The 12,674-nt window shown below is 50.1% G+C and overlaps 1 protein-coding gene across 3 annotated transcripts; it reads right to left on the bottom strand.

The window, feature by feature from the left end:
- Positions 1-253: 253 nt before the first annotated feature.
- SYNPO2L (synaptopodin 2 like) lies at positions 254-10,784 on the bottom strand. 3 transcript variants are annotated; one of them, XM_012760183.3, is made up of 4 exons: positions 10,542-10,784; positions 9,276-9,427; positions 8,319-8,833; positions 254-5,036 (listed from the first exon to the last, which is right to left on the bottom strand). In XM_012760183.3, exons 1-4 carry the CDS (start codon positions 10,644-10,646, stop codon positions 2,881-2,883), a joined length of 2,928 nt encoding a protein of 975 aa, XP_012615637.1. In that variant the 5' UTR covers positions 10,647-10,784; the 3' UTR covers positions 254-2,880. The 3 variants fall into 3 exon arrangements, with proteins under 3 accessions (XP_012615637.1, XP_012615636.2, XP_012615638.1); XM_012760182.2 differs by lacking the exon at positions 10,542-10,784 and having other exon boundaries at positions 9,276-10,100; XM_012760184.3 differs by lacking the exons at positions 9,276-9,427; positions 10,542-10,784 and having other exon boundaries at positions 7,019-8,445.
- Positions 10,785-12,674: the final 1,890 nt, after the last annotated feature.

Raw genomic sequence — 12,674 nt, 5'->3', positions numbered from 1 at the left:
ACTAATATATAGAAAAAATTAGCCGGGCATGGTGGCGCATGCCTGTAGTCCCAGCTACTGTGGAGGCTGAGGCAGGAGGATTGCTAGAGCCCAGGAGTTTGAGGTTGCTGTGAGCTAGGCTGACGCCACGGCACTCACTCTAGCCTGGGCAACAAAGTGAGACTCTGTCTCAAAAAAAAAAAAAATTATATATATATATATATATATATATATATATATATATATATATTTAAGAGACAGGGTCTTGGTATGTTGTGCAGGCTGGACTCGAACTCCTGGGCTCAACTGATCTTCCAGCCTCAGCCTCTGCGTAGCTAGGACTACGGGCTTGTGCCAGGAAGTAGCTTTTGTAGCTTTCTTTTGTTCTCTGTGAACTCTCTTCTCTTGCTGACCACACCTTCCCCAATCCTGTACTTTTTCGGGTTCAGGCTAAGGGCTAAAATATACCCCTCTCAGCTGGCCTCTGCCCAGACCAGCTGTGCCTCCAGACCCCTCATCTTCTGTCCTTCTCCATTCCTTTCCAACACAAAGGAAGCAATTAGAAGAAAAACCATAAATAGCAAAAGGTGATTTCATTATCACTACCACCCTCGCCCTCAAAAACAAAAACAAAGGGAAAGTTTGATCTCCTATGATTGGGTACCTGTAAGGACTGAGTGGGTGAAAACAAGCTAGTTAGCCTGTATCTGGGCCCTTTCTTTGGAATTCTGAGACACTATACTTGGGAGCGTCTACAATGTAGACTATACGTCATGGGTCTGGTCTTTGGTACAGATGTGCCCTCTGCTGGTAGAAGGGGAGCACTGGCACTTTCCTTCTCAGAAGTCTTTAACTCTAGCCTGCCTCCATGGCCTTCTCTTCTTTATCAATCTCAGTCCACACTGGTCTACCTTTCTCTCCTCCTTCCCTCTCCCATCCCACTTTCACCTCCAGCCATTGCTTTCTCTTCCTTTAATTTCCAGAGACTATTAACATAGTTGCTTTCTCCAGGGAGCTAAGAAATTTTGATGGCAAAGGGCTCAGAGGACCTTTCCAACTTCTCTCAGTTCTGTAAACTGAGGCCTTGCCTGGAAAGTATGGAACGGGAAAGGAAAGGGGAGAACCTAAATAGAGACTGCAGCAGGGAGAAGGAACCACAAGGAGTGGTGGAGTTGGCTAAATTGGAGCAGGACAGAATTGGTAGGGAAGAGCAAAAGACCTGGAGGTGAGGACAAAAGAGTGAAAATGGGAGGACAGGAACAGAGACAGAGATCAGAAATCAGATCAGGGGAATGGGTTAGAGAAGATCAAGGAGAGATCAGGATTTGGGTATAAAACTAGAAAAGAAAACAGCAACAGAAGGCACGGGGCATAAGTTTATTCTTGTGCACAAACCAAAGTCCTGTGACTCATGACGCACGCGCAATATGCAAATGGGATTATTCACTTTCCAGATGAAACAGCAAACGTGGCTGGCGGTGGTCTTGGTGAAGGGGGAGTCCATATCCCTGTAGGGTCAGAGATCAGGACCTGAAGCTGAAAATGAACAAGAACTAGGGTTTTGAGGATAGGGTAGGACTGAAAAGAGGTTTTGGCTTTTGGTGCTTCCCTGCTCCTTCCCAGGCAGTCATGACAAGCTGCAGAAGACAAACTGAAGGACAGACTCAAAGGAGGTCGCACAGACACCAACTGTTCTTTCAGCATTCAGCACACACCCTCCCACCTCCCTCCCACCATCATCCCCCTTTACTTGAACAAATTCAGTTTTTTCCCTCAGATTTTTTCCTGATTCCCCCAATTTTTTCCTGGCTGGCTTCTTGTTACCCAACTTTACTTTCTGCCAACACTGCACTCTCCCTCACACGCTCCTGTCACACTGTCACTCATTTCTGCTCTGCTCCTGGCTTCTGCCTCACTCTCCACACCATGGCTCTCTTTTCCCTCCTTACTGTCTTAGGCTCAAGAGGCAAAGAAGCCAATGATTTGTTCATTTTCAGAGGAATTTTTCTTTATTTTTTTCACTTCCTGGATACTGGGTTGCTCAGCATGGGGCTCTCAAGTTGCTAACTTTCTGAAATCCTGATGATTAGAAGAAGTCTTAGTTCTGTTCTTTGTCTAACTGGTATAACTCAGCCCATGCAAACTGTCCTGGGCCTTCAGTCTTCTCATACTCCATTAGTTTCACAAGATGCTGTACACCTGCTACAGACACTGGTCTCTAAGCAGTTATCCTCTAGTGAATCTGTTTCTCCCCACTAAGCTCTATGTGGGAATATCTGACCCTTCTCTCAGTACAAGGATAAGACCCAGATTCGGTCTTTATTTAGAGCTCCGCTCTTATTCTTGCCTCAGACAGAAGAGAACATCTGTGCACACACACACTTGCACATACTTGCACACACATGTACAGGCCTAAGGTATATGCCACCCAAGCTTGGAAAAGCAGAATGAAGAGTAGGGAGGAGCTTAGTGCAAACAGGTCAGTCCCTCTGCTGTCTGCCAGGTGGCCAGCTTCTTGCCTGAAGTCCCAGTGGTAACTTCTGTGTGCTTCTCACTGAACATTAAAGTAAGGCCCACAGAGAAAAGCACAAATGTAAAGAAACAGAGACCTGTGCAGGAATATGAGCAGAGAAGCCTGGAGATAAAGACAGAGGTACAGGCAAGGAAATACAGAGACAAAGGAAAGCAAAGATATCAAAGCAGAGATAGTAGGTTGGAAAGCAGCAGGGAAGTGGGGAGTGAAGAGGAAGCTGGGGGATGGGACACCAACTCTAAAACTATCTCTGGCGGGAGGAAATTTAGCCTCCAGGTGCTTGAAAAGAAGGGGTGGGATAGGGTAGGAGAAGCAACTTTAGGAACTGGATGTTCCACTTCTCCTTGGTCCTGGGACCCGTGCCCTGCTCACTGGTGCCCTGCCCCAGGCCTCCATACATGAGCCTGCAATCCTGTTCTGGTGGCTGAGAATCGGGGCCTGGCTACCTGAAAACCACAAGAGCTGGGAGGAGTCCCAAGGCCCCTGGGAGACTCTGGAGGCGGGGCTGGGCTAGGAACAGGGGCTGAGGCCAGCTCTGCCCTCCAGATGGGCTCATCCAGCGTAGTGGCTGCTCTGGGGGCAAGCACGGTGGGAGCCAGGGGCTCCGCAGTAGGCTGGGGCCCCGGAGTGGAAAATCTGCGAATCTCCTGGACTCGGGCAGTTTTGGGAGCCCCTGAGGAGGTGGGGCCAGGAGTTGGGGGAACCTCATCAAAACAGAACATGGCAGTTTTAAGTTGGTAGGGTTGATGCCGCATGAAATCCAGAGCCTTGATGCCCTGCTTGGGGGTTGCACGAGGCCCCTGGGATTGGGCCTTACTTGGGAGAGTTCGGGCAGCCTGGGGGAAATAGGGGGAGAGCAGTGGGTTGTAAGCAATAGGAGGTGGGGCACGGATGTTGGGTGAATATTTCCAAGAAGGGGGCAGTGAGGGGGTGGGAGAAGGACTTCTGGGCCGAGGACCAAGGCCGGGACCAGGTGTAGCTTCCACCACATACCTATCTGCACGGCTCTGCCGCTTGGCAAACAGCTCCCCACCCCTTCCCTGAAGCCTTGGTGGCTCAGCGATTCCAGCCGAAGGGGCTGCCCCATTCACTAGCCCATCTAGGAGCCCTCGAGATGGAGGTTTAGGAGCCACTGGAGGTGGAGTCTTGGGAGCCACCGGGGGTGGGGTCTTGGGAGCCATTGGAGGCGGGGTTTTAGGTGTCACGTGAGGCAGGGTCTTGTAACTCCTGGGCCCTGGTGGCTGCATGAAGTTGCAGGCTTCAGCCCCGAGGCTCAGAGCGTCCTCCTCAGGACCAGATTCAGCACCCCCGGCCCGGGGTTTTTCATCCAGGTTTTGCACCAGCGAGAGCAGCTCGGGGTTGGGCGAGTTCTTCTCCTCCTTTCCCGGCCGGAACATCTGCTTCCGGGTCCCCCGGCGCCGGGCCTCCTGCAGGATGCCGGTGCGTGCAGCTGGCACCGAGATGCGCTGTTCCCGGGCGCTGCGGGACTCGGGGGCCGCTGGGCCCGGGGCTGGCACCTCTGGGCGCGCAGAGGGTCGCAGAGGTGTGGATAGGAAGATAGACGCGGTGGACGTCATGGCAGCTGCGCTAGGAGGAGCTGGGGGCTCTGGGGCTGCGCCTGGGGTAACAGGCCGACTGGGGGCTGGGATGTACAGAGAACTGGTGGCCGTCACAGGCCCAGAGGCGCGGGAGGTGCTGCCGGAACCCGAGGTTGGCATGTGGCTGAGAACCCCTGAGGGGAAGCTGGGCTGAGGGGTGGGCCCCTGTGGAGAGGACAAAAAGGGGGGTGGGGCGGGGCTGAGGCCTCCCAGGCTTTCATTCGCCCTCTTGGGGGCTACGGGCCGGAAAATAACCGAGCTGGTGCTTGGCCTCTGCCCTTGTAAGCCCGGGGTAAAGGGCCTGGCCGACCGGTTAAAAACGCTTGGAGCTGGGGTGGAGGCCCCACCACCCAATAGGAAGGGGCTGGGGCTAGCTACAGGGGCCGGCAAAGGGCTGGGTGGGAGCACAGCCGCGTCCGGAGGAGCACTCTGGGCCCGAGGTGGAGGTGGTGACTGCAGGCCCTGCCCATTGCTCATGGCTGCGGAGCCAACCTTATCCAACTCCTGGGTGCTGGAGGCTGCGCGCTGGCGCTGCTGTTCAAAGAGCTGGACCCCTCTCCCAGAGGCCTCGCTCAGCTGCCCTCCCGCCTCCGCTTTGCCTGAGCCCACCCTGGCCAGCTCCATGTCCAGATAGGGGCTGTCCCAGTCGGACTGATTGGTGAGGCTGCGGGCGTCGGAGAAGGTTTCTTCCTCGAGCTCTGACTCACTAGTGGGGGGAATGCCGTCCTCCTCCTCGGCGCCTGTCCCAGCAGCAGCTCCAAAGCTCACTAGGGTGTACTTCTTGGCTCTCTGCCGGCGTTTCTTAAACATAAGCACTCCCTTGGAGTGGGGGTTAGGGGCTGCCGTTAGCAGGGATGCAATTGTCCGGCATTTGGTCTTGGCTTCCTTCACACTCTTCTCTTGGAGGCTTTCCGCACGTTGCAGTTCTGAAGAGGGCAAGAGGGAGAACTGTCAGTGGGGCTTCCCCAGCCAGCTCCTCAGCCTTGTTCTCCAAGACTTTCACCCAGTGCCCCAGCCAGCGCCCTCACACCTCCCACCTCCTGCCTCCCATCTCCTACCTCCTGTCTTTCACTGGCCTGATCCACAATGTCTCCAGCCTGTGGCAAAGACCTCTGACTTGGGGATACAATTGAGGGTGAAAGGTGAAATCAAGGACAGTTAAAGGGAAGGCAGAGTCCAGTTGGCTGCCCTGACACTACTCTGACCACAGCTCCTCTAGCCTCTCTTTCCTCTATTCTGCTTCTAGCTTCCCAGAGATGTGCTCTTATCCACCCCACACATTCCTCACCTGCCTCCCATTCCTGACTGGCAATTGGGGGAGGGGGGAATGTGTCACTCTCCATGGCAGGCAGGGAGATGAGGCAGGTCCCAGGGAGAGAGAAGATGAGAAGTGACGTTTTTCTCCCACCACAGAGACCATGTTAGGAGACTTCTCACAAAGTTTAGGACTCATGCCCTCTCTCCACCCCTTACTCCTATGATAAAGACACAAAGGACCCTTAGCAATGAAGATCTTCATTCACAATTCCACCCCCATCATGATAAACATGATAAACATTCACAGAAATAACTCCCACCACACATCATTTCAACGAGAATAGCAGTCTAGTCTAGAAAGCTGACTGTAGGCGTACTTTCTCGTTCACATATACCCCAGCTTATGTACACCTCAGTTCTCGCACACATATGTAAATACTCATGTGTAATATGTAAATACCCATACAAAAACACACACTCAAATACACCTACATGCTCCAGGTGCCCCTTCTTCCCAGACTTTCCGTTGTGGAGATCCTGTTGCTAACAGTTTGGACAGAATTTTAGAGTTTATCTTGGCCTTCCAGTTGCCAGGGCACTCCTGTGTGCTTTACATCCCTGCTACTCACAGCCAGGGGTAGTCTTGAATCCAAGATGCAGGAAAACCCAGAGTGCTGGTCTCCAAAGTAACCCTCCAAATCTTTAGAATATCTCAAGGTCATCAGCTAAATATATTGTCCTTTTCTCCAAGCTGGGGATGGTCGTGGGTAGGCTTCTTTGGGCCTCAGAGCTGCCCCCTATTTTTCAAGCCTTCTAGGTAAAGAGCTTTGGCAGCTGCTGCCAGGCAGGCACGCAAGGACTATGTGCTAAAGGGAGCCAGGGCAGGGCTTCCCATGCCATGTGGGGCCTGGATAGGTGGGGCCAGGAAATGGGAGAGGTTGCTCTCCAGCTAGGACCCTGTCTTGGCCATGGATATTCTCTGGTTGATGGTCCCCAGTTCCTCCTGAAAAATTCTCGAAATTCCATCTATTTTCCACTCAAGATACCAAATTCTTATTCCTCTGATCCCAACGTTTATACCACAGAACAGTACTGTGGATGAGAGAACAGGCATTAGAGACAGGTTTGTTCAGGATTTTGATAATGGGAGAGTTACTTCACCTCATTGAACTTCAGTTTCCTCATCTTTAAATGAAGGTGATAATGGCTACCTCACAGGATTGCTAATAGGATTAAGTGACCATAATATAGGTAAATTTAGCACTGAACACAACACTATGGTCCACTGTGAGGAACTGCTACTGTCAAAGATTTCTCTAGCACACACATAGGCACTTTCTTATTCACACATCTTCTCCCACAGACTCATGCCTGCATGCCTTCGTGTATTCATAGTGTACTCAGACCTGTCACACACATAGTCTGTTCTCATGAGTTTTTTATGGCTCATGTGGTCATAAAACCCTTTGACATGTGGCCATAGCACCACTGAGAAAGGAGCACTAAAACTCTCCTGAGAAAAGGAGAAAGAGGACAGGAAAAGGAGGGAACAAGAGAATAAGACCTTTCCAAAGACTGCCCTTCTTAAACTGTTGATGTTTTCCCCTTCATTCTAGACCCCAGAACTCTCTTAGACATGGGAGTATAGTACCTGCATAGAATGAGTCTTGGAGCTCAGGAACTGGGTCTGGGGTTTTGTCGCAGTAGGCTTGACTGAGGGGCTCTTGGCTGATGGGCTCAAAGGTCTCCATGCCGAGAAAGGCAGTGTTGGCTGGAGCAGGACCAGCTTGAGCCACCCCCCACGCCTTTTAAAGCCCCTTTGTCTTGTCCCAAGAGCTGGCAGCTGAATGAGCTCACTGTACTATTTTTGGAACCTGGCCCCCTCCCTTCTCTCCACTGCCCCACAAGCCCTGGTGTGATGGACGTGGGCACCTGCCTCCCCTTCCCCCAACTCCACCTCAGTGGACAATGAGGTCTGCTTGGCTAAAAATATCTCTGAGCCACTAACTACAGTCTCACCCAGCATGATAGGAAGGGAGGGGGTGCTAAATTGAGATGTGGGGAAAGCATGGGATCCTGAGTCTGCCTCTGGAATTTCTTTGTGGGATATTGGTCACTCTCAGGGATGTCAGACTCTAAACCATCATGTACTTGGCCTGTATTCCAAACTTAGAGGCACAAAATTCTATGGATCAGGAATCAGAATGGTGGAGGGGAGGAAAGAAAGATGAAAACCAGAGGGGGAATCCTGAGATTTACAGGGTAACAAGTAAGGTATCTGTGGGAGGGGCATGGGAGGCATAGAGCAGGGAGAAAGTTCACCCATAGACCTTGTTCTGTAGCTCACATCAAAAATAGCAAAGAGCCTGAGATAAGTAGAACTGGCTTTTTCTGTCCAGGCCAACATTCTTGCTTGAGATAAGGATAAGGAGGTAGAGATCTCTCCTTCTACCACTTCCTAGGGATCTTATGACTATGCCATAGCCTCCCAGTTGCCAGGAATCCTAACTGAACTTACTCAAAGGTAGCTCTGATGCTATGCCTGCAATTAACTCTGTAAAGAACCCCTATAGCCTCACCCTCCTTTCCAATACTTCCCTGCCCTGAGTCCATACTCTGCCCTCACCCCATCCTTATACAATCCTGACAATCTATAGCAACAACCACCACCAAACCCTTCATCTATTCATGTCCCTTTCCAACTTCCCTCCTTATCCTGTTCCTGGGTTGGACTGAACCTGCTGTACCTTTTTGCTAGATTGGTTCAAACAACAAAAATAATGGGGACCATGACAGTAACTATGCTTCCCTTCCAGCCATCACTTTTTCCCTTTTGTCCTCAAGACTGTATCTGAGGGACATAAGGTAGGTAGAATGTATGGTTATGAAGGGGTAGAGTTAGGGCTCAGATTGAAGGACCCTGGCTGGGGAAAAAGGGTTTGTGCACTCACTGGCTTGCTTGGCCTTCTGCGTGTAGGTAGTAGTAAGATCTTCTGCCACTGGGTGGGGAACAGGCCCCACCATAGGGATGAGATGAGGGCCAGGCCGGAGTGGGCCATGGGGTAACAGCAGGGCTTCAGCTGGAGGTGGCTGAAGGGCTGCTCCATCCTCCCAAGATGGTGAGCTCACACGGCTGTCACCCTGGCTCGGAGGGCCAGGGATTGCAGGTGCTGGCTCTGCTGGGCTGTCAGACAGGTAGACCTCATCAGGTGGGGCACCGGGAGGAGTGGGCCTCATAGGACCTCGGCGGCGAGGTCGGCGGGGTTTCTCCTGGGTGGCTGGACCATCAGCATCACTGTCTGTCTCTCCATAGTAAGCCTCACTGTCAGGAGGTGAGAGAAGGCTCCCAGGCTGAAGAGGTTGGGGAACTGGAGCACCAGGGGGTTCAGGACTCAGCGGAGATAAGGGTGACAGCACCTGAAGCTCACCAGGAGATGGAGATCGCACAGACCCCTCGTCTGCTGCCCTGGATGGAAAAGATGCCAAAACTTGAGAGATGTACTGGGTGACTGACAGCTTGAGAGCTCTGGAGGGGATTGGGGGAAGAGGTAAAGGAGACAGAGGGGACTGGTACATAGTTGGAATGGCTTGGCCGAGAAAAGTGAAGATATGAAGACACACTGTGAGGCAGATGTGCTTAGAAATGGGCTTAGAGGAAGATGTGATGAAGAGTCAGGCAGGGGTCGAAGTAGGCCCATCACTCAAATATCCACTTGACACCCCCGTGCCTTAATTGCAGATACAAATCAAGCCCTTTGGGAGACATTCACAAACATCCACACTCCAGCAGAAATACACAAGCAGAAGTAGGCACTTGTTAGTTGCTGAAGCCAGGCCAGGGAGACATAGAACTGAGACAGGCAATAGGAGTCCTAGACTAGGGAAAAAGAAGGGAGGGAGGTCCATACCGCCGCACAGTGAGGACAAGCTGATTCCCTGAGGCATCGATGAGGCTCATGGCACTGGCATGAGAGAGGCTGGTGCAAGAGACCCCATTGATTGCTAAGAGCTGGTCCCTCTCTCGGAGTCCTGCTCTGCCAGCCTGGCTACGTCTTCGGATCTGAGATGTTGGAGGAAAGATAATAGGTGAAGGAGGGCTCCAAAGGGGAAAGAATGAAAAGAGAGGACAGGAAGGACCCACGTGAAGGGATTTTACTTTGCAGAGTAAGATGGGTGGGGATGTATGTGGAGCTGCAGTTGAAGGAGTCTGTCTAGGGGGAAGAAGGTACGCAGATTGAAGGGAGTAATACATCACATGATGGGAGGAAGGGTAACCACTGAATGAAAGAGGCTTGGGGAAAACTGCATGAGAAAGGGCAATGTCTATACTGGCCAATATTTCCTAGGCCTTGGAATTCCAGGTGCCGTTACACAGTCAAGATTTTAGAATGGTATTCTAGATTGGAGGGAGTCCAGCAGATTCTAGGAGATTGTGATTATGTGTGTTTGTGTGTGCCATGTGTGCACACATGTACATATGTTAAAATAATAAAAAAAAATAGTGACTACCATTTATTGAGTTCTTGCTAAGTGTTGGGCACCATACTATATGTATTACTGCATTTAATCCTTAGAATGGTACAGATACTATTATTATCCACATCTTACAATTCAGAAAACTAGTCTGTAGGGTGAAGCCAAAAGGGTAATGACTCTCATCTGAGAGGCCAGCCTATAACCCTCCTAGTACCTAAAAGAGTCTTACCCAGTGAGAGAAAGGGTCTAACTTAGGGAAAGAGGGGCAGTGAAGGCATGGGCAGGGCAGGGCTGGGCTGGGTGAGACAGCCTCAATTCATTATACATCAGTTTCATCAGAGAGAGAAATTAGGACCTTCCCTACATTCCTGGAGTTTGGAGTAGAAGCACATACGCAGGAGAGCAAACACTAGATGACCAGACCCAGACCTCAACTACTATGGTGCTGTAGGGAATAAACGCAGAGCCTTTCTTTTTCTCTGCTCCCTAGAATCCAGGAATTCTCTTTTTTTAATAACCCCCCAAAAACTTGTGGTCAGACACTACTCCCTCTACCAGACTTGAGCATGCTTCCCTGCCCACCTACCCACCCCATCTTCATAGCCTCCTCCCCCACTCCATCGGCCAATACATGAGACTTCCCAGGATCCACTGGGCTCCCCTTTCCCTGAAACCTCATTTCAGGGGCTCTCCCTTACCTTGGACACCTGTAAGGGTTTCCTCTGCTCGGCCCCCCCCTGAAGTCGGAAGCCCCAGGGTGCTCCCCCTGATAGTGTGACCAGCACCTCCTCCTCAGCACCCATCGCTCAGCTTGGTCTATGGCCCCTGGAGGTTAGACAGTGTCCCAAGGAGAGAAGTCGAGGTGCTAGTACTCGGTCCGGCCTGCCTGTCCGGCTGTCCTGTTCCTGTTGCCCTGGGCCTCCCCCACAACACACATTACAGACAGGCAATTCGGCCCTGGGATCAGTACAGTCCAGCACACGTGTCCCGTCAATCGGAGCTGTGCTCAAAATAGTTGCCTGCTGTCCTCTCCCCCTCCCCCATCTGTGTTACTCCTAGAGCTAATTATAGTACAGACTTCTGCCCTCCATGTCCCTCATTCTCCTGTATGAGCCTTTTACTCAGGACTCAGAGTACTCTCCCAGCTTTATACCTAATGTACACCCTTTCAGGAACTGCACTTTCCCTGATAGGATCATGGACTAATTCCAACCACTTTTCTCCAAAGCCCATTTCAAAGTGGCAATAGCAGAGGCTTCAATTTCAGAGGTGGCAACGATGGCTTGTTTGGCTCCACAAAGTCCGAGACTTCTAGGAAAGAGTGCCCCCTTGCTATATGAATGTACTTGTTCATCAAAATGGAAATCTATATTCTATTGCAGTGCTTGGTGCCGTAAAGAGGAATTCTGACCAGCCTTGCTCAAGTTGAACTGTTTCTCCTTCCGTAAAAACTCTCCTGACCACCTCCCGACTCCCCACTTATAGAATTAATCCTTCCTTTCTGTGGGCAACATATGTATTTTGTTCATATTTCTACTGTTGTATTTCTCAGCCACTAGTATAGTTTGTGTGTTTGCCTATCTTCCTTCCCAGACTGTGAGAAAGTTGAGGGCAAGGACAACAACCAATCAACAGCCCACAGGGTAATGACTGATATATTGGGTACTCAATAAATGCTTGCCGAATTAAATTACCTATTACAACACATACATAGGTCATTATGGAAAAGTAGACCCAGACGGGTGTGTATAAATATGCTAACCAATGTTATGAAAATATGTACCTGTTTCTAGGTTTCCAGTACACGAATGTGCCCTACATTAAGAGATCTTTTTCTGTTACAAAACATGACATGGTGCTGTAACTGTACAAAGGGCTACACAGTTTTGTGGAATAGCTGCTCCCCTAGTGCACTAAATGCTGTTTGCCTTGATGTATGATGTAGTCATAGAAAACATTTGGGATTTCGGTTCAGAACTGGATTTGAGTTCTTGTTCCATTATTTATTAGCTGTGTGACCTCAGGCAGTCACTTGTCCTCATCAGTAAAGAAAGAATCGAAATATTCCATTCATTCGCTATTCAAACATTTATTGAGTGTCAGCTACATGTGAGTGAGTCATTGTGCTATACCAGTGATTTTCAATTAACCCACAGTATATAATACAATCACCTGGAAAACTTTTAAAGCTATTAATTCCCTATGATAAGAGAGCATAGGCTGGGTATGGTGATTCATGCCTGTAATCCCAGCACTTTGAGAGGCCAGGAATTTGAGACCCCAGTTCCCACAAAAAATTAAAAAATTAGCTGGCCATGGTGGCATGTGCCTGTAGTCCTAGCTACTTGGGAGGCTGAGGTGGGAGAATTGCTTGAGCCCAGTAGTTGGAGGTTGCAATGAGCTGATTGTGCCACTGCACTCCATCCTGGGTGATAGAGCCAAATTCCATCTCTCTCTCTCTTTTTTTTTTTTTTTGCCCCACAGATCATTCATAAGAAATCCATCTCTTAAAAAAAAAAAAAAAAAAAGGACAGAACCATATAGGATTAGATGATTGTGTAATAAGATTTTATACAACTTACCCCCCACCCCAAGGCCTCAGCCTTAGAGATTCCAATTTTATTGGTCTCTTACTCAGTATTGACATTTTTAATTTTTTAAATTAAAACAAATTTTTTGAGATGGAGTCTTGTTCTGTCACCTGAGCTAGAGTGTGGTGGCATCAGCCTAGCTCACAGCAACCTCATGGTCTCGCTTGAACTCATGAGCTCAAGGGATTCTCCTACCTTGCCCTCCCAGAGTGTTAGGATTACAGGTGTGAGCCACTGCGC

The sequence above is a fragment of the Microcebus murinus genome, chromosome 14 (assembly GCF_040939455.1).
Source record: "Microcebus murinus isolate Inina chromosome 14, M.murinus_Inina_mat1.0, whole genome shotgun sequence".
Classification (NCBI taxonomy): domain Eukaryota; kingdom Metazoa; phylum Chordata; class Mammalia; order Primates; family Cheirogaleidae; genus Microcebus; species Microcebus murinus.
This window is presented reverse-complemented; position numbering and strand designations above follow the sequence as displayed.